Genomic DNA, 25,023 nt, shown 5'->3' with positions numbered 1-25,023 from the left:
GTTTACAAAAACAATGATGTTTTCACAGTTGCGCATCGTTTTTGCACGATAATTTAATTAAATTTCCGTTTATTTGCTGTTTGATGTTATTATGCAACAGAATAAAACAATTAATGATCTAATTAGGTGCAAAAATCTCGCAAAACTGCGCCGCAAAACAAACAGTCTAGGCAGCCTGGCGGACAGTCAAAGTCGGGTAGCGGGCAGTCAAAACAAACCAGCAGGCAGCAATTCAAAACCAAACAGGATAAGAAAGTAGAGAATAAATGCGTAATAAGTGAAATTTATTACAAATCAACATAATATTCATTTGTCTCATTTGTATACGGATAATATTTTTTACATTTTTCGTTTTTTCTGTATCAATAGGACAAATTACACTCATTTAGAATTCATACACAGTCGCAATCGACCGACACGTTTACCGCCCCATTTAAGTTTGTATTTTTTTCACATCAAACATCATAAATATATAGAATATATAACTGCAAAACAATCAAATCATCATCTACAGGGCCCGCTGGGGAATCAATCAAATCGATTGTGTCGGCGCAATCTCGAAGCAAACAGTAATATATATATATATATTGAGTGTCTTCATCAACAGAGTCAACTGAATGAGCAACGGCTTTCGTCGTACGATTCGTAAAACATTTCTAAACCTTTACAATTACCAACTTCAACCGTAGCCAATCGGAATGATTTGTCGTTACTACTAAGTAATACATGCTTTCATTGTCAAGTCTCAGAAACAGTTTAATCAAAACAAAATAATATATATGAAGAAACAGTAATAATATAAATGCGAATTATTCATGAATCAATCGTAAAAATACTTAACAATTATTTAAATATTTTGAATTAATCTAGAAATTGGAATGCGAATTAATACTTGTCTCTTCCAGGTTTGTTCTCGCCGATGACATCGTTCTTGTCCGCGTATAGCAACTACATAAATGTTTAATTTCACCATAATAAATAGGTATATATACTTAACAATATTAATAATTTTATGCTTTTATGCTTAGTAAGTGGTTTTTCTCCGACGCTTTCATTAAAAAACTGTGCCTAATCAATAAATAATCCTCTAACATTATAAATTCAATCAATCGTCGATACTTAGGTTGATTTTTGTTTATAATTTCCTTACAATAATATAATCAATATGTACCTATATGTATAGTAATTATATATATATATATATATATTTATGTATATATATATTTTCTTGTTAATTAATTTATCAGTGCCGTTGAATTGTTAATTTTTCATCCTTTCTAAAATGCTGCCGTAGTGTGCAACCTGCTTTAGTTAGTGTTTAGTATTCAAACTGCTCATTTTAAAAGATGCACATTGTTAGTTTGACGAATAAGAGCCTAGTAATTTATAATCAATTCATTTGTTTTGCTTTATCATCATGGCATCAGCATGATCAGCATGAGCTTCGCTATCATTTTTTTGTATTTTTCTTTAATTAATTATTATTTTCATATTTGCGCCGCGGAAGAATTAGTTGAGCGGCAGGCAAAAGATGTTCTGCAGAATGGATTTGGAAGGGCGCATGGCGTCCAGCCGTTTGTCAGCATCGCTGGCGTCGACAGCCACCGGCACCGATTGCGCAGGCAGCTGGTGCGTGGCCGTGCTGCCGTCGCCCGCCTCCGGATGAACGGGCAGGTCGTAGTACTCGTAGTAGTCGGCGTCGAGCGGCGGAGGCGGTGGCGGAAACAACGGAGGCGGATAGCGGCTAGGCGGTGGCGGTAACGGTGGCAACGGCGGTAGCGGATGCATCGGTAGCGACGACAGGTAGGTGGTGTGCAACTTCAGGTGTTTGAGGTGCGTCAGGTTCAGGTGATCCAGGTCGAAAGTGTAAGAGTTGTTGTTCGGATGTAGGCGGCACTGCGGAGGCAGCGGGTCGGGTCACACACAATCCTCCAGCGACATCAGCAGCGGGTTCACGTATTCGAAGCCCTCGAATTCAGACTGATCGATTTTCTCGATAATACGCCTATTAAAACACAAAAAATACAATTATACAACATTATCCACAACAAATCGATAATGAAAAAAAAAAGCATTATGAAGCGAATGTGAAAGAAATGAACGTACGCATCGTCAGGAGTCAAATGTACGGGTTCATCAGTGAATTCCGGTGGGAAGTTGGCCAGATCGCGATCCGAATCTAAACGAGGCTTGTAAGGCGGTGGCACTTGCTTCTGCTCCAACTAGAAATACATACAACATTACTAGCTTACTTAGTAACTACTCAACTAGCGCCTATCACAAACAAAAGTCTCAGGTTACTTGTTGTCAAGTGTGAAAGACACAGACTCCAGCGTAAACTGCTCGTCGAAGTTCTCAATCACGTTTTGTGTTTGCGGCAGAAACGGCGCTGTTATTTGACGCGCAAACAACTACCGGAACAAATATTTGCATTAAAAACCCAGATTTTATTCTTTTCAAGAGCCGCAAACAACGTTTTCTGAAATTGAGAGGAAAACAACACCGTAACTTACCAGTTCCCAATCGATGCTCTTGAAAAATTGATGTCCCTGTATCTCTGCGAAGGAATCCGCACTATGGCAGCCCAAACGATCCGCTGGGTTTTTATTGAGGAAACCCTTGAGGACATTCGCTGCCTTCACGCTCAACGAACGCGGAATACGAATTGTTTTCTCGAGGATCACCTGGAAGAGGTAGTCCTCCGTATTCTGATCGGGATTTTCAGACGCACCAGCAATGTCGAACGGTGAGCGACCCGCAAGCATTTCGTAGAGTAAGACACCAAGCGCCCACCAGTCCACTGAGAAACCATAATCTTCTCCGCGCAGAATCTCAGGAGCAATGTAATTAGGTGTACCACAGAACGTCGACGTGGTGTCCCCTGATCGAATACCCTCCTTACACATACCATAATCTGTCAGTTTAATATGACCCTCATGATCCAACAGAACATTGTCAAGCTTCAGGTCACGATAGATGATTCCCTTGCTATGCAAGAAGTTTAGCGCCAGTGAAATTTCGGCGGCGTAGAAACGCGCGTGTTCCTCGGGCAGGCGGCGCTGGCGCTGCATGTGAAACATTAGGTCACCGCCGCGTACGAATTCAATGACGAAGAAAAGCCGTGATGGCGTCTGGAAGCACGAGTGCAGCCCGACGAGGAATGGGTGATTCGACGCCGTCTCAAAGACATGTTTCTCAGTCTGCACCCAGTCGATGTCCTCGTCGTCGGTGACGAGCGCCTTCTTGATCACTTTCATCGCGTAAATACGGCGCGTTTTGCGCAGTTCCACCATTAGTACCTTGGCGTAGCTACCACGTCCGATCACTCGAATGAGCTCGAAGTCTTTAAGCGAGTACTGCCGCTGTGAACCAGGCTCCAAGTCATCGGAGGTGGGGTCTTCCACAGGCACCGAATCGCCGGTGATGTCTGGCATGTAATCGCTAACCAATTCCTGATTAGCGGCCTCCGACGGCATCTGCTGGTGTTGTATCTGTTGCAGGATATTCTCGCCATTGTGGTGCCCATCACGCGTCACAGGGTCAACCACTTCGTTGTTGCAGGCTTTCTTTACAGCCTTGTGGCACTTCTTGTGCACCAGTAACTTACATTGGATGCATTTGAAGCCTTGTCTGCCCAGACCCCAAATGCGATCCTCGCAGAACGCGCAGAATGCCCGCTGTGACAAAAACAGCAAATTAATTTATATTTAAGTCAGCAGAATTCAATCAATCGGGGCACACTTACTCTATTAAAGCGTTTAGCCTGGAAAATATGTCCGTTGACACGGTACAATTTCCTCCAACGTCGTGCGCCGCGCCGATAGATGCTTCCTGCAACAGCAAGCGTCAATATATGCACATTCGCAGCGTGAATCATTCGGCAAGAGCAGCTTATCATCGCTAACCTAGTTGGGCAAGCAACCCTATTAAAGCCATCTCGATATCACTCATTGTCTAGGAAACCGAACTTCAATTAACAATCGAACGCAACCACTCGTACACATTGTTGTGAGCAATGTGCAAAGCAGCGGTAAACAAGAGTTAAATTCACAAACAAACAGGAGAGCAAATGAGTCCAGCAAACCGCGCCACACACACTCGCTCGATTACATCTTTGGAATAGAATACTTCCTTGTGTATTGCAATAATAAAAATCGCCGAGGTGAACGTGCTGCGCTGCGCACACACCCCAACTCTATACGATTTCAATGCGCCTTATCGTGCGTGCGGCATTGTTATCACTCGCATTGTGTTCAATCGCATCTTTCGGAAACGGCGCGGCGTGCAGGAAGCGCAAAAATACCATTGAGAGACGAATGGAAACGCAATAATGAATCACGGGGGGAATTGATCTGGTAACGATGTGCGCGCGAGCGTTTTCTTGCGTTTAATTGGCGCTTCAATGTGACTAATCAGTTTGGCCGTGAGCGAAACAGATATTGCTAACAAAAAAAATTTATGCAGCGCGATGGCAATGACAACTAATGGGAATTCGAGTCAGCCAATCGGAAACCAAACAAATTTGTTACTTATCTAAAATGTTCTATTAGCCTATTGCCAAACAATGAACAAACTAACAGTTTACTTCAATTATCTCTATCAATAAACACGCGTTATTAATAATATACACACGAACATTGCTTTGGTGGGAATCAACGTTAATGATTCACAAAATTGTCAATATAGTGCTCGAAATGTATTGCGCATTTGTTAAAAACGCAATAATAACGCATTTATATATAAAAAGAAGCTTGTTTGACCGATAGGATAAGAAACAATACAATTGTTTTCAATTTCCGATAAGAAAAAGTTATTAATAATATTAATTAATAAAGATTCGCAATATAAATACGTTTTTCTATAAGAATTTAGCTTGTTTGGTCCATGGGATATGTGACAATACGATTGTCTTAAATTATTACACACAAGAAAGTTATTAATAATATACTTCTACTTCTGAAATTGAGTTTTGTGTAAAACTGCGGTGATAACTCATAGTGGAAGTGAGTAGCACGCGCGCGCGTGTTCATTTGCATAAGCGATTCCCCTCACGTTTCGCCTCAGCCACAAAGTTGCGCAAAGTAACCGCAAAGTTTTTCCGCGTGTGCGGGCGGAAATAAAAGCATAGAGAAGAAAAAAAAATGGAGCAAAATCCGCGACACTCGGACACTCCCAGGCATTGATTAATCCCGATGTGTTTTCACTCTTCATGCGATTGTTCATACAATTAGCAAGGTTTCGCTAAGGTCAGTTTAATCAATCCGTCACGTTTCATGTTTTTGTTCCGTCGGTACAATCGCAGAGGTAGTGCGCGGTAGCGTTTATTTTTTTCTTCCGTGCTTTTTGTGTGGTGGAAATCGGCGATTTGACGATTTCATTTTGCGCGGAGGAAATTTCATAATGCGCGCTTCGACAAAGACTATAAAGCATAAATGGATTTATTTGCGTCACGAAGAACGGGCGCGCGCGCGCGCCGCCACCGCTTTTCTTCGCGTCTTCGCAATTTCAATGGCGGCATTGTCGGCCGGCGCGCCGTTAATGCTTATTGCTCCTTTTATTTGATTCCTTGGCGTTTCTTGGCATTCGCGCGGCCGGATTAGATTAGACTTAGGTCTTTGAGAATGAATGAGCGTGTACTTACGGTCCTCTCCTTGGCATGGCATTCCTGGCTGCGACGGCACGTTGGGAAACACTGCAACGAACAAAAACGATATTAACGTCGAGCCGGGGACAAACAGGCCGCAAATTTATTATGAGGACAATGCGATTTTCGGTGAAAAATCGCAACAACCCACACACACACGCGGACACAAGAAATATTTCAGACTTAACAAATGAGCGAAATGGGCATTCGATCGAAATAAAATTAAAATTAACTCCAGAAGTGCGTGCGGTCTCATGAATCCTTCAAATCCGATGATTTAACGAAGCAATTTGTCCGGTATTAAGTCATCTTTATCTTCGCTGGGAAAGTTTCAATGATTGATTAGATCACATTTGCAGTCGTGTGACTCACTCAAACATGCATTATATCTCAAAAATGATTTCTCAATGACAAAACGCGCGCATGCATTGTTTCACGTTATCGCATCGCGATCAAACTGAGCCACCGATCGCACTTCCAGACGCGCATGAATGAACCACGCACACAACAAACGCGAGCACAATGAAGGTGCGCGAAGATCTCTACCTCGGTGCAAAGCAACGCCCAACACTAATCCAGACGGGTCACAATTGAACGCATTCGACTGCACCCAGGAATACGTCCACAAGTCGTTCCATATCGACATTGCGCCGCGCTTATCACGTAATGAACGCCGCCGTTAAGTGCTCCAAAATAAACAAACAGAATGTATCTAGGTATCTCCTGTGTCGCACACTGGTGGGGCTGCGGCACGGGTGGCGTGTTTTCTTCCGACACCACAAATTTTCGAAATTGCGCTCCAGAGATGAGATGATGAGCAAATCTATCACATCACACCTTCGACACGTTCGCGAGCCGCGCTCGTCAACAACTCTCCCATCCCTTCGGCGCGCTGATTAATAATTGTGATAGTGCGCGCGGTACATCGCGATAATCTGATAAGCCTCTCACCTAGCCCGCTCCTCGCGGTTATTAATAGCGATCAAAGTATCGAAAATGTGGAGTAGAGTATCCTAGATATCGCGAAGCACGCCGCCAGTGCGCCGTCCTACATTACATTATGTGGGCGCACCGAAAAAAAGTGTAAAAACCAGCGACGAAAATCACACGCACTTGCCCACAATAGAGATATCGTGATAAAGTTTTATCTACGCGCCGTGCGCGTCGGTATTTATTGCGCGCGGGTTTGCGATAAGAGCGCAATTTGTTGACTGAAGCTACAGCACGAACTGAAAGAAACACACGTGGTGGAAAAAATATCCAAATGGGCCGGCAGTATATTTTTTATTGCCTCTTTTTAAGGGCGTTTATCTTCGAAACCATGCAAAACTCAATTTTAAAAATTTGTGAGACAATGTATTAGTTCCTGATCTAGCGCAGTGGCTATTTTTTATGCAGTTTTATTCAATAGTTTTTGAAAGAAATGCAAAAAACTGTTTGAAAGCCGGCGTTAAATCGAATAAAATAAACGCGCCGCTGTGAGCGTACACGTTGAATTTTTGTTATCATGACCTCATTTCAAAAAAATTTACTCCACCGAAAGATTAAAAATGCTTGCAATGACATGGCCCAGTTAAAACCCCGCAACAATGGAACATCATGCATGCGCCGCGTCCATGAACCAAAGGGGATGAAGCACTAATGCACATATTGTGTATTCAAGAGAAAATAGATGGACGCGCATGCTGTCAATGTCGACCGGCGCGAAATACGCCAATTCCGCGAATCCGAACTACACCTGTGCGCAAACTTTTTAATCAAGCAAAAACTACCCCGAGCGTGTCGCGTAATCTCTTTATACATCGCCCCCCACAGTCGGAATGTGTTTCGGACGCAAGTTTTCAACTTGTCCCATAACCCGGCTGTGCAGAAAAAAAAACACACAGCACACAACAAACAAGTCGCGAGTTTGGCAAGTTTGCGACCGTGTTTTTTTTTTGTTTGTTTGTTGCTGTCCCCTTCGCAGCTGCGTCGCGGGCCAAAGTTTCGTTCCGGTGCTTGGCGGCAATTAATATTTAATTCGTGACGCGCCATCCCTGCAGTGACGAAATAATGCAGCTGGGACAGAGAGTGTGGTCAATGATTAATATTGGCATACGGCGACCTCATTTCGGCGGCGAAACTCCCGAAACGGGCGGCGAATTTCGTTAATTTAATATTGCATTCATGCGCCTCCGAAGCACCACACTACGCTTTTGCTACGGGTGGTCTAGCATGTACCTGTAAACACGAAACAGGTCGCCGGTTTTAGACTAAACAAATCCGTGCTTTTCGCGTTGCGTTTTTCTGGTTGCACGACGTTCGGTTTGTTTGCGGAGCGATTGTAGGCCGGCGTGTTTTATGTGCACTCGGCTGCGAAAAGGCGCGCCCGACTCGTACGAGCGAAGAGAACAAAAAAAAAAGGGGCAACACAACACCGAGCGAGTTTAATAGATTAATTTGCTCGCGGCACGCGATTTTTTCGACATAGTGCGACACTTTCTTCTGCTACTTTTGTTTCTCCACCGCGATTTAAATAAACTCGCCGACTGTCATCACACGGCACGCACGTGTAATTGGCAACGTTTTTTTTTTCTCCTCCTGCTTTCCCCTTTAAAAAGACAGTAAAATGCGCGTTTATTGCAAGCATTAGTATAGCTAAAAATAAACGTAAACTTATGACAAAATCAAATTTATTCCCAGTTTGCGCAACGAGTCGGAAACATAAATAAATGCAGAGAGATGTGGCGCGATACGAAGATGTCATATCGCTGTGGTTGTACGATTCAAAAATAAAACCGTCACGTGGAATGCCAGCACGGGGCGGAGAAGTGTGAAGGTAACGCGTGGCTCTGAAGCGGGTTGACGGCGCAAAAGGTCAGTCCGTTTATAAACTTAAGAAAACACGTGAATAAATTAAACGTGCATGAATTGTTACGCGCGAAATAAATGAAGAAAGGCGGCGTCGTGGGGGTGCGTTTTGCGAAAACACAAATGTTCGATTTTCCAGCGGCGCTCCCGGATTTTTTGGCACCGTCCCCACTGGCCCGAAAGCGCGAAGGTCGGGAGATCGGACGTGAGCCAATTGGCCGCAAGAAGAAGAAGGAGTAACGTGATAAAAACAGGAGATTTTCAAAAGTATATGCACTGCGAAATTTGGAAGAACGTGCGCCGTTACCTGTGGCATAGCCCGGCTCCGAGCTGCTATCATCGTCCGAAAAGCTCAGCTGCGTCTGATGATGATACTCAACGTAAGCGGCGTGATGCAGATGATGCTGATGCAAATGATGCGGCACCGCGTAATCGACGCTGCTGACGGCCGTGTGCCGGCTGCCGGCGCGCGTCAGCGTGTTACCCGCCGACAACGTACCCGTGCGCGAGCTGGACCCATGCGCCGAGCAGATGATGCCAGCAAGACCGGCACCAGGCGGCCCACCAATGCTGAGATCCAGCGATGGGCGGCGCGAGAGATTCGGCTCCAGGTCGAATTCGGAGCCGGAGGTGGTGTCGTGATGGTGGTGGTAGGAGGCGTGCGGCAATTGGGAGTGATGCGCGCCGGGCGCGTACGCCTGATGGTGCTGGTGGACCGCATGCGGCGGCGGCAGCGGTGGCTGATGATGTGCCGCCGCCGACGCCATCTGCTGCTGGTGCGGTGGCGGCAGCGGCGGCTGATAGTGCGGATGATGCTGCTGCTGCTGTTGGGCAGCGAGTTCGTCGAGCAGCGCCGCACTGGTAGAAGCGCTGGATCCATTACTGGAGTTGCTACTGTGACTGGCAGCATGCCGTTCGGGGCGTTCGGTGCGCTCCGAGGAAGCAGCACCACGATCATTGCTGCCGCCGCCGCCGCCGCCTCCGCCGCCGCCCTGGGGCTGTGTGGCGTTGCCGTTCTGCTGGTTGCGACGCGGCGAACGCCCGCGGTCGCCCAGCGTGGTCGCGCTCCAATATCCCCAGGCCATTTTATCTTATATCCGATCACTCGGAGGATTTAGAGGATTGTGGAAGTTTGGAAGGGTGGAGGTGGTGTAGGGTGGTGGTGGTGGAGGGCTGGGGAAGCGACGAGGAACTCTTCTGTGCGTCGAGGGTCGCGGTTGCAGACGCGCGGATCAATTCCACATTATTTCGGCGCGGGTAGGCGTTGTCGTGCTCGCGAAACCATAGAAATTCGCTAAAAAAACGGCGCCCCGACGCCGACGGGCGGCTTCAACTCGCGCGACTTGGAAGCGTCCGATTGCGTGATTGTCTCGATGCGTCTGGCGCGCACTCAGCGATTGCTAGTCAGCGTCGCGACGCCCCGACGGTTCGCACGACACGCTCGCCACACTACCGCCGCTGACGTTCCGGGGGCCCGAATGCGAAAATCGATACCCCGCCGCCCGCCGCCCAGAGGGCGCCGGCATCTACCTTCGCGACGTAAACAAACCCGCTGTCTCCACGGCAACCGACATAACCCTTCGAAAAGCGCGTAGGCGGAATACCTTCAAGTGTACTTGACCAAATTATACTAATCTTATACTCTATTAATACTCGCAAAACTACAACATACCATGAATAGTAAGCTCCGAATCACGATTTATTTCGTACAGTCGTAGGGCTTCACGCAGTTCAATCTGTGTGGAGATTGTGCACGGATCGCCTTCTTCATCCACCCACTTCATGGTGAACACCTGGTCGGAGCCGAAGCGACAAATCTGCCGCATCTCCGCGCACAGCTGGTCCAGCGTGATGTTCTGGTCGATGTAGATGATGAGGATCTCACTGTTGTAGGCGATCTTCGCCTTAATCTCATTGCTGTTCTGCTCCATGTGCGCTAGCGGGGTCGGCATCCTCTCGCGCCGGGTCGCACCTGGATACAACAGCATACCGCTGGATTAGTCATGCAAATATGTACCTCCTCGGAGATATACGTATGCAAAACGCGGTGTTGACCGCGCGCAAAAAAAGAAACAAATGCCGATCGCCGCGGACAGCAACACTCACCTCTTTCGAATCGTTGATTTGCGGCGGCGGGCGGCGACGGCTAGCGGCGCATTAAACTAATTTAAAACTCGCGAAGCGGCGATATGAACAAATTAATGTCAACAGAACAAGAACACAACGCAACGACACATAACAACAATCGCGGCCGAACGGCGATTGCGGCTACGGCGAATACCTGTTGGATTACAACGCAATCTACGCATGCGTTTAAGCTGTCAGCGCCATCTACTCCCGTCTGACAGCGCTCCACGTTTTAAACTGACACAAATGACACATAAATAAATAAACAATTCTTACAACAACATTAAAACATGCACGAATAATTATTTGTAAGTATTGATGATATTTTAATCAATATAAAACAAATCAAAGTTGAAATTTATTTTAGATTTATGATTGACGTAAATTTGACATTTACCACTACGATCGCTTGCGGTCAGGCTGAGAAGTCAACGAATCAACATGGTGGACGAAATGTACTCGTAGAAACAGAGTGGAGTTTGACGATTCCTCGCCCTCGCGGATTATGTTTATTTACGCCGTCATCGCTCATTTGTGACACGCCGCTTCGTCTTCCGGTGAGTACAAATTTCCATCCACCGGCGGTCGGCGGTGACGAATGCCTTTGCGCCTTCGTTCTGGACGTGTATCTATGGTAACGCAGGCTCGGGTCCGGGGGGCTAATAAATAAACACAGCTTGTTTATTTACCTGCGGTCGTTAATTTCCACCCGAGTAACAATCGCACAGCGCTAATTAGCGCACCAGTTTTGTTCTTGCGATTGTTGCGATTCTCTTTGTACATTGTTATGAAACGACTTTCTCTTTTTTCTATGCGCCTGCTTGGATCTGCGCGCTCGCCTGCAGTCGAATGATGGCAACGAACAACGATATCGCACCTGGAAACAGTAAGTGTTTTGTTTCTTCGTTTGTTTTGCCTTTCATATTCATCATGAAATAATCAACTGCAGGCACACTCTCACGCAACTACTCGCTGAATTCGGGCTCGTCTCGCGACCGCGAGAACGAAGCGCTGAAGCAGCAGCTGGACAAAGCCAACTCGGAGTCGATCACGCTGCGCGCGCGTCTTGCGCACGCGATGAAGGAGCTTGACTACTACCGGCATCACGCCAAGATGGACTCCGGCCAGGTGATCGACTTCGACAACTTGCGCAAGTGCTATGAGGAGCTGGACGAATCGCACGCGCAGACACTACTCAAGTTGGAAATGGCGCAGGACGAGACGAAACGCATCAGCAAGCAATACGAAGAAGTTAATCAAGAGCGCAATACTTCTGTAAGTTCCTCAAAACATTCATGCTATATGTACATAAATAACAAAATATTGTAATACATTGCAGTTGCGTGAAGTTTCGGGCTTGAAACAACAAATAACGAAGGCGTACAGTCAGATGGATAAATTAATTCGAGATTGCAATAAGTTCCGCGAGGCGTTGCAGATCTCACAGCAGAAGTATGACGATGCTGTTAAGGAAGTCAAACAGGCGCTGACTTTCCGCCAGAAGGCCAACAAGGAAGTGCAGCGGCTCACAGAAGAGCGCAATGCGACAATGACGGAATACAATCTGATTATGTCGGAAAGGTATAGGTTTTTATTTAAGTTTATTTCCACTGAAATTAAATACTTTATTTGAAAAACAAACTCAGAGAATAAATAATGCATGATATTAAATACAGAGTCAATTGAAGGTCGTGTAAAAACATGTGTAAAAGGTGATCCATGCATGATTACTATGTAATTTAATAATTAATGCTTGATCTTACTCTTGCTAATACTAAAACGATGTTTCTTGTCTTTACTGATTATGAATTGATGTTGTATTTGTGAAACTAACGCAATTTTTTTAGAGACACTGTGCACAAGGAAATGGAGCGCCTCTCGGATGACTTATCACAGGCGAAGCGCAAAAACAAGCTGCTCGAGTCCGACAATAAAGATCTCCTTGAAGAAAAGCAGGGTTTAAACAATCAGCTAGAATCACTCCGGCGTGAGATTGCGTCAGCGCTGCATGATCGTGACAAGGCGCTCAAGGAATGCAACGATCTGCGCGAAAAGTTCGGCGAGTACACAACCAAGGAAGACAACGTGCTGAAATCGCCACTCAATTGCAACTACGCGCAGGGCGAGAATTCCATGCGCAAAGAAATCCAGGTAGCTAACTTCTCACAACGCCAGCGTCTCGATAACCTGGACCAGGCTAATCAGGAACTCGAAAGTCTGCGTAAGAGTTTAGACAAAACACAACTTGAGCTCACCGAAGCTCTGCAAGAGGCTGATGTGAGTAAAGGCCGGCGTGACTGGGCTTTCTCCGAACGCGATAAAATAGTGTTGGAGCGCGAAAGCATCCGGACACTATGCGACAAAATGCGCAAGGAACGCGATCGTGCTGTTTCCGAACTCGCTGAATCTCTGCGGGAGTCCGATGCGATTAAAAAGCAACGCAATGAATTATTGAAAGAAGTGAAGACGTTGAAGGAGACGCTCGAGATGCACATGGAGAAAGAGTCGAATTTGAATCAAGGTTTTCTTGCGCATAATCACTCGCATGACAGCGCCATTGACAGCGACATGCAGGAATGGGAGACAGAGACGCTGGAAATGGATTTAACTGGTATGTCAATCGAGAAAGACATCGGTTTTGATCTTGGTGGCGGTATAGAAGACGCGCAGTATCCGAATCACGATGTTTACGTGACTGACGTCGCGAAGGGAACTGTAGCGGACGGAAAATTACGGATAAATGATTGTATTGTTCGAGTGAATAACTTGGATTGCACGAAAAATATGACGAAACGTATTGTTATGGATACGATACGGTCTAGTGCGCCGATTGTACATCTTCTCGTACGTCGCCGGCGTAGAAATAATTGGTCTGGCGTAAGCAGTAATAATTCCTCACTGCCTACTTCTCCGAATACTCCGCAAACGCCAGCGAAAGTTGCGCGTTGGGTGCACACCGCTAAACTTCCACCTGGGTTAAGTCACGGTATCATGCTTGAGTCGGGCGTTTATATCAGTAAAATATGTGAGGGTGGTTTGGCTGGAAAGGATACCAGTCTTGTCGTAGGCGATCGTGTCCTGCGAGTTAATCATAAATCCATGGATGGCTGCGATGCGATTCATGACGCCATGCGTATTTTGAACGAACGCAATGATTCGATTACGATCACAACTTTAAAGATGTCTTACTTAGATACAGAGAATACGAATGTGTTTATTCCGGTACAGCGGTATAAAAAAGAGAATCGTAGTTCGCAAACGGACGATTTGCATTATTATAGTCAACCGAGTTCGTATCCATCGTCGAATTCGAGCGGTGGCCATACTTGTAACAATTCTAGCCGACTGACAGTCGATCACAATCGTGCGAAATCGGCGCAAGAGAAAAGTCATGCGTGGTTGCGTGAAAAGTTCGATCTTGTCCGCGGGCGTAGACATTCAAAGGACCGCAATCGGACCCTGGAGGATAAAAAACGTCAAGGGCACGCGGAAGATATGAGTCTGAATGGTAACTATGAGCATGAGAAAGTTATCGCTGAATTGGATAGTATCATTGATACACACGGCCAGCCGAATAATTCTTCAACGTTTAAACGCCCAAAACATCGCAGTAAGGAAAGTTCCCTGCAGGAGAAGAACGGTGGCACTTGGCCGAAGACCAGGGCAACCATTTTGGGTACCGCGTCAAATGTTGGTACAATTACTAACCGTACCAAACAACGTCCACCATTGTCACTACTCATTAGCAACACCGACGGTGAAGATTATCTCTTCGATTCGTCAGTCGGTGTGCCCAATTCGGCGCAACTACGCAACACCAACAGCACGATTATCAATAGTAATCGTTCGACAATGTCCGCCATGTCGAACATCTCGAACGAATCGTCGAATCACAGCCAGATGCCGCTGCCGCGCGCCTCGAATCGGCACTCTAGCGTAATCAGCGGCTTCGGCAACGACTCCTACGAGAAACTACGCCACAATCGATTATCGATCAATATGAAAAGCGATGATTCTCTGGATTTCAACCCGCCGATCAAGCCGCGCATCGGTGACAAAGACATCAAGTACTATCACACGTCGCCTTACATGCCGCATGTCAGTAAGCAGCCGAAGTACAGCTCGGATTCGGAGCGAGAGAGTTTGCTACATCACGATATAGCTATGCAGGTGCATCAGGTCCGTTTGCAGTCACCGTTGTTCGCACCGCGCGTGCCTTTCCCATTTCATCCCCATCCACATCCCCATTTGAATATGGCGAGTACCAATAGCAACAACAGCAGTCACTCAAGAGAAAGCGTTGGCGGATATGAACTACCCGCTTATAATCCGATTCATTATCATGGACATTCACTGTCGGCGGAAGTACACCAAAAGCGGCCAATGTTGGGTATGAACACGATTGCCTCGCAGCACTCGCAACTAGATCGTGAGATACGTGACTCGCGGGAGTATTATACTCCCGGTGGGTTTGAGCTGCCGAATGTCGGCACGTTTCCGCGTAAAGGTAAGGAGAACCAGCGCTTTCGCATACCGAGCAATCCGTCGGTTAACTCGAAGAACTCCACAGGCAAGATCAGTACCGGATCGATTGAACGCACCTCGGAGCGTGGCAGCCCGTCGCCGATCTTTAACGTAGAGATTCTCAAACGCAGCAATGTGCCGGAGTACGGCTGGTCGCAGAAACAACTCTCCGGTGAGTTGCGCAAGGTTTACATTGATAAATCCAACGAACCGCTTGGGATACAGATCAACTGCCCGGACAGTGGTGGTATTTTTGTATCCAGAGTGGACGAGAACAGCCTGGCGAGTCGCGTAGGTCTGCAAATCGGTGATCAATTGTTGGAAGTGTGCGGAATTAATATGCGCAATGCCACCTATGATCTCGCCGCGAATGTATTGCGCCAATGCGGGAATTCCATCACAATGCTGGTGCACTCACCAGATAAATTCGTTGAGATTGAAGAGGGATCTGGTTCGGAGGATAATTCTTGCAGTAGTAGTGCTGAACCTACTCCGTGTAACTCTCCGAAAGAAAACCGAAAGAGTCTTAGTCTCAGTAGCAGTAACACTAATCAAAGGAGTCTGCAACAGACCAATCGTGATTCACAGCAGAGGCAGAGCACTTCACGCAGCAGCAAAGCAAAATCGACTGTGTCCACCGAAGATGAACCGCGCTGCTTGTATATTGAAACGCACAAAACTTCCAATTTGGGTATTTCCCTCGTCGGTGGTAATGCAGTCGGGATATTTATACATTCAGTACAGAGGGATTCTCTTGCTGAGCATGCGGGGTTGCGGACAGGCGATCAGATTCTTGAATACAACGGGGCTGATCTGAGAGTGTTGACTGCGGAAGAGGCTGCCTATATTTTAGCGAAACCGGCTGACAAAGTCACAGTTTTCGCACACTATCGCATTGATCGCTACAATGAAATCAAAGACAAGCCGGGAGATTCTTTATATGTGCGTTGTGGATTTGATCGGAGCGGCAGCGACTTGACAGACAACGATCAATTGTACTTCAACAAGGATGACATCCTCTACGTTGATAATACCATGTTCAGAGGTAATCCAGGCCATTGGTTAGCCTGGAAACTGGATAGCGAGGGAAATCCCTCTATGCAATGGGGGATTATTCCTTCGAAATACAAGTATGTGTTAAACATGTTTGATTTTATGAGTTTTGTGTTCATATTTGATTGTTTTATGTGCAGAGTTGAAGAACAATTGATGCTGCGCCGCAGTAGCGGTGATTTAGAGTCACGCGGGTCAACATCAGCGCGGCGCAGTTTCTTCCGACGCAAGAAGCATCAGCGTAGTGGATCACGAGACTCGAAAGAACTAGCGTCCTTTAGTAATGTCTCCTCGGGATGGTATTCAGACAATGGGACAATGGAAGATCTGTCGCTGTGCTCCTACCAACGCGTTGAAAGACTTGACTGTAAATTGATTTCAGCTTAAATTACTATGCAACATATTTATGATTATCAATTATAGGTCCAGAATTTCGGCCGGTACTAGTTCTGGGTCCACTGGCCGAATGTGTCGTGGAGAAGCTCATTGCTGACTTCCCGGATAAATTCCGCAAGTGCGTCATTGAAATCCGTCAGAATCAAGCCCAACTGGAGCAGGAGATTGCCGAAAACCTTATTATTGACTACAAGCGCAAGGGGAACTATTTCGAGTGTACGACTGTGTCGGCAATCAAGCAAATTTGCATCTCGGTGAGTCATAAATGAATAAATTATCACCGAGAGAAAATTTTTACAGATTTTTTTGTTTTCTTATCCTAGCAACAACATTGTATGATTGACATACCGATATCGTGCGTTGAAAAGCTGCATCGCCACCAGATCTACCCTATCGTCTTGTTAATCAAGTTTAAAAGCACGAAACACATCAAGGAGATTAAAGACACCCGTTTCTCCTTAGATAAGCTGTCCGGCAAGGCTGCCAAGGAAATGTACGAACACTGCCAGAAATTAGAGGCGGAATACCGACATCTCATCACTGGTAAGTTGACTTATCGTATTTTAGGTGCAAGAATTGTATTGAAATGTTTTATTGCAGCTGTTATACCAGCAGGCGTGAATGTTACTTACATGAGTACACAAGTTTTGACAGCCGTCGATTCCGTGCACAGCAAAAGTCAATGGGTGCCAGTTTAAAAGAAAAAGTTTAAAAATCAACCTAACGAAAAAGTTTAAAAATCAACTCATAGATTGCCAAATAATACACACAATAATACAAATGCGAAGGTATGACAAGAACAATAACTAAGTAAGTATACAATTTTCTATTTTCTATATAAAATCGAATGCTTCGATTTCGTACGAGATTTACACCAGTTTTTGACGTCTTTATCGATCGACAAAGCGCGAAAGACGAATTGAGCGAAAACAAATGAACAAAATGAACAATTCTCTACTGACTCAAACAAATAATCGAATATTAAGTATTAGGCGCAATGTATTGCGGCGTATTAATTAGTCGTTGCAGTTCGTTAGTGAGCAGGCAGGTAATCATTAAGTGATGTGAGTATTTTGTATATGTATGCGTGTAATTGTTACGTTGTTCTGTTTTGTTTCTGTTTATTATTTTTTTGATTTTATTTTACGTTTCTGTGATTTGATGACGTTTTCTTCTTTAATCTTTGAAATGTGCTCAGAATAGAAATTCGATTCGTCGGCGCGCGCGGGCTGAACACCGCCCGCATTTATCAACTCACAAATCGTTGAAGCAATCCAGTCAATCAAAAGTAGACAAGACAACATGTTAATAATCATTATATAAGTGTGTGATCGTCGTAGACTGTAGAGGGTTGTGATCTTTTATACCTCAAGATGATTCGGCGCTTGTTCAGCCCCTGCACGGCCAGCCTCGTTATTAAACAGAACGGAACGCAGCCAATTACTGAGAAGAAAACGAATTGTTTAAGAACACGATATTCAACGATATTATATTGTATATTATGTATTTTTAATAGTGATTGTTTTATATATTGATTTATTAGGTTATAACACTTTATATACATAGTATCTTCCAAAGAAAGAAAGTATGTCATTTATAAACGACTCGATTTGTTTCGATTTTCTTCTCTCCTGCAAACAGCATAAATGGTAAGTATAATAGTATGTATATTGTTCTTCTACTCTTTTTCCCCGTTTAGGTTTTTGTATTTTAAAACTTCGAACTTTGTTCGCACACTCCTAGTATGTAAGATTTAAAAATATACGAGTAAAACGACTGGTGCCGGAGAAGAGTGACGAGAAAATGAGATTCTGGAGGAAACGTTTACCGGTGATAAGACAATTTGCAGTACAATGGTACACTGATTTGATTAAACTACCAAACAATTAAAAGTCTTCTGGAATCAACCCCCAGAACGAAACGTTTGATTTATTTGTCCAGGACAATTTAATTAGACTACGAAAAACCCAAGTAGGGATACGAATCAATCGCATAAATGATTTTACATGATCTGCCTTAAAAACAAACATAAAAGAAAAAGTTTGGGACCATTCGATGTGTTTTCATCGAATTTTGGTAGACAGGAATTTGAACTAATAGTAGATTTGAATTCTCGACATGCGTCCCTGACTGCACACATAACCTGGTCGATCTTCTCTGGGAAATTTCAAACCGTGAATCAATTTAATAAATTAAAAATGAATAGTCTAGGGCGCCTCACTACCAATATCATCAACAAAACCTACATTTACCCCGCCAGGTAATATTAAAAACATTAAAAATAAACAATTTAGCATCGGTGTTTATAAGGTATCTTTTAGGTTACTCTCTCAGCACAAAATACCCTCATCGCGCTCAGTTACGACCAAAAACATCTCAAATGATCAAGATGACAGCCAAGACGATGCACCTATTAAATACACAGGTTCACCAGCATATAAATGGACGGCAAAATCCTCGCGCACGGGTGTTACATTGGCTAGACTCTGGTATGAACCCTATGTCATTCTTGGGAGCCTGTTTGTGTTCCTAGTTTACTTCTGTGTCCTGAGGGAGGAGAATCACATTGACAAGGAGTTGGAGAGAACCTTGTACAGTCGGATCAGTGGTCTGGAGGAGTATCAATTGCATGCCTCTTTGGAACACAATAAATCCCTGGGTTTAAGTACAGTAGAGCTTGAAGCTCGATTGTCTGAATTAGCCAAGGATAAAAAATGATGCTAACCATTCAGGTAACAAGTAGAATTGTAGATACTGAGTTATCATTTGGGGATGAAGATTTATTATTGTCTGCTTTTTGCAAATATATGAGGGTGATATATTTATTGCAACATATGATGTAAAATTGTAAGGAGTATGAGATTAAACAATATTAATGAAGATTTGTGGATGTAAATACATTGTGTTTCTATTTGTATTTAAGACACTGGGCAGTGCCTCAACTTTGCATGTGCAGTTCTCACTTAATAAGCTTTTTTTGGTATGATTTTTCTACAATTTTAGACTAAAATTCATAAAATCGTTTTCTATAAAATTGGAATTTCCGCGAAGATAGTAAGTGCAGAGTATTGGCAACTACACTGTATTAACGAGCGATTAATACATCTTATCGGCATAATGGAATTAATAACGTCACCCGTAAAGCATTTCTTATTAATTTTGAAATAAGAAATGCGTTGGTGTGCACTTTGCATTTTAACTATTGCATCAAATCGCACCAAAAGAGCTAACAGAATTCAAGAAGCATCGTTAAATCGATAGAAAATGTTTAAATATACCCAAAAATAGGAACTAAACCTTTGTTTAGAGTTGAATTTGCTGAAATATAAAAAAGTAGAAAGCAAGAATTCTTTGAATCACTGTATTTTAAGATGATGATGAATTACAAAAAACATTAGTATGACGATGAGATGACAAACTTAGTCGTTAATTTTTTTTTATGTAATAATGAATACATTTACAAAATAACACCGAAATGATTTCTGAACCAAACTGAACATATTCACTGAAATCGCATTTCAGAATTTATCATACCATATTGACACTCAAAGAACAAAATACAGAATAATGTATATCCAAGTACGCGTTTGAACAACGGCCGCCACACTTGGCAAGCGACGCAATTTAAATCTAGTGTAGGGCGTACGTGGTTGTCGTGTTTTTTGAAGTGCTAAATAATACAACTTAAGTGCTAATTAAGAAATGTTAATAATAATTACATGTTCGAGGTGTGCGACGACGCCCTCGCAAGTACACTAAATTGAAATAAATTTTATGCTAGATGCGTGACAAATATAAGATCTACCCTATTTTCTACGAATCTCAAACCCTCTCGAAATGTTTCGGGCGTATGCCTTCACATGTACTCTAGCAATTTGCATGATTTCTACGTGCTGCTCCCGCAATTGGAATCAACACCACGCCGTCGGATTATTATAGAAGTATGTACGATTACATGTATCAAAAAAACTATTACCAAAGTTACAAGTTTACTGTGTTATCATGTAGATTATAGACACGAATTTTCCACGAAAGTAATGAGAACAAGTGTGAACGTGTAGATGATGGGACACAAAATGCTATGATGAATTTGAGGGCAAGGTTTGCTTGTTTTCCTATGAAGTTATGATAAGTATTCAAATGTAAAGATACGCGATGGACGAGAACCGTCGAGACGCCTTAAGCGCGTTCTCCTCGGATGCGCCTGGCCAATTGGATGTCCTTCGGCATGATAGTGACACGCTTGGCGTGAATGGCGCACAAGTTCGTGTCTTCGAACAAGCCCACCAGGTAAGCCTCACTGGCTTCCTGGAAACAGAATCAAAAAAATAAAAATTAGTATGATTTTATAAAAAAAACAAAACGAATGTTGTTACCTGAAGTGCGCCAATAGCAGCTGACTGGAAGCGAAGATCAGTCTTGAAGTCCTGGGCGATCTCTCTGACAAGACGTTGGAAGGGCAGTTTACGGATGAGTAACTCAGTGGATTTCTGGTAACGACGGATCTCACGCAGAGCGACAGTACCCGGACGATAACGATGGGGTTTCTTGACGCCTCCAGTTGACGGTGCGGATTTACGCGCCGCTTTGGTCGCCAACTGTTTACGAGGAGCTTTTCCTCCTGTTGATTTACGCGCTGTCTGCTTGGTACGAGCCATATTGCAGCACCGTTCTAGAATACACGAACAATTAACTGCATGAAGACAAAAAAGGCGGCAAACTGTTTTTGGCGCAAACAGTTGCCTGGATCATACATGTGCATTCTAGTTATCAACGTCAGTTATTTCGAATGTACCGAAGACATCGAGCTGAGCGATTTGTGCGATTTCGTTGTGGGTGAATAGACACGATCAAACAAAACAAACATAATGGCGGCTCAGCTTCGCTATCGCCTGCATTGTACTATTGCACCTGGCGAGCAATCACTCTGACGCCATGTATCGTGCAAAATGTGTACGACCGCCATTATTGAACTAGTGCATGCATTATCAAGGTATCGATATGTCGATAGTAGCTTAGAGATGCAAAAAACATACCTTTTCAATATAATCGCTGGGTAAATGCACTAACAAAGAGACGAACTGTAGCACACGACGAACGACAGCGAAATGACGATTTCCATGATGGCCGACATACGGTCGGGAAAGCGTGCGTGTGATTGGTAGAAATAACAAGCCACGCGATTGGTCCGTGGGCCTCGGCCGGTCGCACACTACACCATTTCAAAAATCTGTGCGTGCCTGAATGAACAAAATCGCAAATTTTGTCAATTTTCCAATTTGATATCCAAAACAATTTACATGAATCTTTGCAATTGATGGTATACTTTGGGTGTGATAAGCGTTATATGACATTTGTAAAATCTACGCGTTATTTATAGAACAAATACGTCATTGATACATATACAATGCGGTGTCCGCTTCGCAAAAAGTACCAAATGCAGCCGGTACGGATTTGATACCGCACCGAAATTGGGAGATATGCTCTTAATAGTTATTTTTAAGTTTTCAACACATAAATTATTGTATATAGTTAAGTTTTAACATTTTATTTGGATATTACCTAACTACGCAATAAAGGTTAAGATGCGCAAAAGTGAATAGTGGTTTTAATCATCGCTAGATGGCGCGTATGGAAAATTTTCATTGATTTTCCAGAGCTGCGCTTTGGGCTGCCGCATTTGTTTGAGAGATCCAAACTAAAAGAAATACGATATATAAAACCCATTGGTTAGTTGTCAGTAGATTTATGCATTGTTTGTGTTTATCAATTAATATTAGCCAGTGTATCTACTTTCACACTGACACGCAAATGAAGACAAATTATTGAGACATTATTGAAATAATGTATTCACATGTCACAATTTTAAATATCAATATGTACATTTATTTAAAACCAAATATTTGACGAATTTTGGCAACTATTTCAAAGTAATATGAATGAAATTATCTTTAATTCTTTACTTCTTTACTCTTTTTCATACTTTTGTCAACGTATGTTTAAACTCGACTATAGCTATCAAATTTAATCGGAACTGGTAATAGATAAGGCCACTTACTTTAATCAGCGTTTCATTTACAACGCTTCGTTACAATTAAACGTGTTATCATTTAGTATTTATTTCTTAGAAGGCTCATTGAGGATCGATTTGCAAAGTGGCTCAAATTTAACGACTAAGAAATTTAAATGTAAACAATACATTTAGTTATTGTTACATTAATTTTAAGTTAAACATGTTGAATAAAATATAATTGGGTTGCATATTAAAACACAAATAGTATTTAATTGAACAAACACAAGTAAATTATTGTGTTTTTTTTTTTTTGCTTTCGTCAAATTCATGTTCTGAAGTTCTTTACTTGTGCGTTGTACTTTTGTATCCTTCTCATACTATGTCCTTAGATTCCTTAGCCAGCAAATCAGTTTTTCACCAACTTTTAGACTTTTTAGAATTTTAATTATGATTTAAGTTGAAGGCAAACAAAAAAATTAAATAAACAACTTGTTTGAATGTTTAGTTTACTACGTATTACATAGAAAAAAGAAGTTGTAGAAAATATAATGAAAAGAAGACGAGTATAATGTCGAATTCGCGGAAAAGTGCGCACCGCAATCACATTCTGCGGGTCAGGATTTGATCATTTCTTTCCATTCGGTAACGACTTCTGATATTTTCTAGTTGACGTGATTACCTACCTCTTTTCCCGTTTCGCGAAAATATATCATCTACCTATACAAACTTTTCAGAAACATCGCCTTGGCGTAGTTGCAGAGTACCTACAGCAAAACTTATCGGGAGTACAAATGTTATTTTATTTTAATAATAAAATGTGCTATATGGATATACATATTACATATTGTATTCCAAGGCGGCAAATTTCTAATTGATGGGCCCTTATAGAAAACAATTTCAGGAATTCGCATTCGTAATATTTATGTTTACCTACTTTACCAACTCTTTTATATTAGTCGATAATTTGTCATTCAATACCTATTTTCCTGTCGATTTCGGCTTTGCATTTCGACGCAATGTTTAGATTTGATTAATCACGTAAATATTTACATAATGCTTGGAATTTAAATCAGAATCACTTGTCAATTGTCTCACTAATCTGCAGTTTTGTGTTTCAATCCATTGTGCATTACATTCAAAATTCAAACATTTCAGGAAACAAGTTCAACTGTGTCTCTCCGAACTCTAGTATACTTGTTTTCTGTGTGTAATTTATGTTTATCAAAACAACAGTGTGTAAAATTACACAAAATATTAAATTTCTATGCGAAATTGTTAATCCTATTGGGACCCTATTGTCCTATTGGGAATTTTTTTTCTGCACATATTCAAATCCTAATTATTTTTCTTTTTATACGCTGCTGTATGAATTTTCAACTTAAAAGAATTCTGTTTTACTTCCTCACAATTCTTAACGAATACCTTGATATGGAGAATTTTCAAATGCATTTTAAATGTGTCTCTACTCGAAATCTCATTTCAGTATAGGTAGTACCGATGACCATTGTACGACTTTGAAGTTGAATGTGAATACGGTGCATTAGTGCATTTTCAGAGACGTCTTTGACTTTTTGAAAGCTTATCGAAGCTTTGTGCAAGTAAAAACTTACTTAGCATGTTGTAAAGACCAGACGTGTCCAGTAAATAAGATGGGTATGCATATTTCAACAGTTTCCTAGTGTATTTAATCCGATGTTTAGTTATTACCTATTATTATAACTCAACATCAATTTAATTGCGATTAGTTGTCTAATAGCCGGTAAAAAACAACTGTTTGCCCAGTATTTATAAAGAATTGACATGGTTGACATTATATTGCGACTAGAATAATAAAGCAACTTATTTTAAATGTTCAATATAATTAATGAATATAATTAAAAAACGTGTTATTATTAATGAGATAATCTATGAGTTTATTAGGTTTCAAGTTATTAAATTTCAAAAGTGGTAAATCGTGATATTAAAAAATCCAAATCTCTCCTTTCTGACTTTCTGACTCTCCTTTCGGGGCCGCTACTCTAAACGGTTCAACATAGTGGACGACTGGACTTGTTGTTCTTTGTTAGCCACAGCAAGGCACATTATTGGATATTTAGAAGTCCAATGAATCCATAAGCCTGTTTGGCTACTTTTGCAAATGTAAACAAACAGTCCCTAACACGCCGGCAAAAGCAATGATCGTTTTGAGAATCGGGATAACTCTAGTATTTATTCTTTACTCAAAAATATCGAACATATTCGGTGGGTCATTTTTCCAAACACAGTTCGCGCCAGTCTGGGTGCAACAGCCGATAACGCTGTGCGAGCCTAGACGCATGATGCTGCGTAGCGAATGGTGCATGCAGTGGTGCCTAGCTCGTCGTGCGCCTGTGCGCGCCGCCTTCGTGTGCGCTAATCTCCGCTTGCAGCCATTCAG

At 42.9% G+C, this 25,023-nt stretch overlaps 4 protein-coding genes across 7 annotated transcripts; 2 read left to right on the top strand and 2 right to left on the bottom strand.

Moving 5' to 3' along the window:
• Positions 1-267: 267 nt before the first annotated feature.
• Positions 268-10,767, bottom strand: aPKC (protein kinase C iota type). Of its 3 annotated transcripts, XM_065307426.1 has the most exons (7): positions 10,601-10,767; positions 10,167-10,466; positions 5,642-5,692; positions 3,746-3,831; positions 2,514-3,677; positions 2,107-2,222; positions 268-2,005 (listed from the first exon to the last, which is right to left on the bottom strand). In XM_065307426.1, exons 2-7 carry the CDS (start codon positions 10,444-10,446, stop codon positions 1,918-1,920), a joined length of 1,785 nt encoding a protein of 594 aa, XP_065163498.1. In that variant the 5' UTR covers positions 10,447-10,466; positions 10,601-10,767; the 3' UTR covers positions 268-1,917. The 3 variants fall into 3 exon arrangements, with proteins under 3 accessions (XP_065163498.1, XP_065163491.1, XP_065163508.1); XM_065307419.1 differs by lacking the exons at positions 10,167-10,466; positions 10,601-10,767 and adding an exon at positions 8,802-9,986; XM_065307436.1 differs by lacking the exons at positions 10,167-10,466; positions 10,601-10,767 and adding an exon at positions 6,191-6,547.
• A 246-nt stretch (positions 10,768-11,013) lies between these two features.
• On the top strand, positions 11,014-18,198 carry Dlg5 (Discs large 5). 2 transcript variants are annotated; one of them, XM_065307408.1, is made up of 10 exons: positions 11,014-11,178; positions 11,467-11,507; positions 11,571-11,896; positions 11,961-12,202; positions 12,469-15,128; positions 15,192-16,275; positions 16,339-16,565; positions 16,622-16,848; positions 16,918-17,137; positions 17,195-18,198. In XM_065307408.1, exons 2-10 carry the CDS (start codon positions 11,471-11,473, stop codon positions 17,290-17,292), a joined length of 5,121 nt encoding a protein of 1,706 aa, XP_065163480.1. In that variant the 5' UTR covers positions 11,014-11,178; positions 11,467-11,470; the 3' UTR covers positions 17,293-18,198. The 2 variants fall into 2 exon arrangements, with proteins under 2 accessions (XP_065163480.1, XP_065163474.1); XM_065307402.1 differs by having other exon boundaries at positions 12,469-16,275.
• A 594-nt stretch (positions 18,199-18,792) lies between these two features.
• Positions 18,793-19,312, top strand: LOC135793506 (uncharacterized). Its single transcript, XM_065304508.1, has 2 exons — positions 18,793-18,854; positions 18,916-19,312. Exons 1-2 carry the CDS (start codon positions 18,793-18,795, stop codon positions 19,310-19,312), a joined length of 459 nt encoding a protein of 152 aa, XP_065160580.1.
• Positions 19,313-19,941: 629 nt separating this feature from the next.
• LOC135795682 (histone H3.3A) lies at positions 19,942-21,781 on the bottom strand. Its single transcript, XM_065307446.1, has 3 exons — positions 21,631-21,781; positions 20,971-21,266; positions 19,942-20,902 (listed from the first exon to the last, which is right to left on the bottom strand). Exons 2-3 carry the CDS (start codon positions 21,250-21,252, stop codon positions 20,774-20,776), a joined length of 411 nt encoding a protein of 136 aa, XP_065163518.1. The 5' UTR covers positions 21,253-21,266; positions 21,631-21,781; the 3' UTR covers positions 19,942-20,773.
• Positions 21,782-25,023: the final 3,242 nt, after the last annotated feature.

This window comes from Atheta coriaria, unplaced genomic scaffold (genome assembly GCF_025399875.1).
Source record: "Atheta coriaria isolate IRGN ID8LTWV9N9 unplaced genomic scaffold, Caltech_Dcor_3.1 hic_scaffold_1_pilon, whole genome shotgun sequence".
In the NCBI taxonomy this organism is placed as follows: Eukaryota; Metazoa; Arthropoda; class Insecta; order Coleoptera; family Staphylinidae; genus Dalotia; species Dalotia coriaria.
The sequence above is the reverse complement of the archived record's forward strand: the minus strand, read 5'-3'. Positions and strand labels throughout refer to the sequence as shown.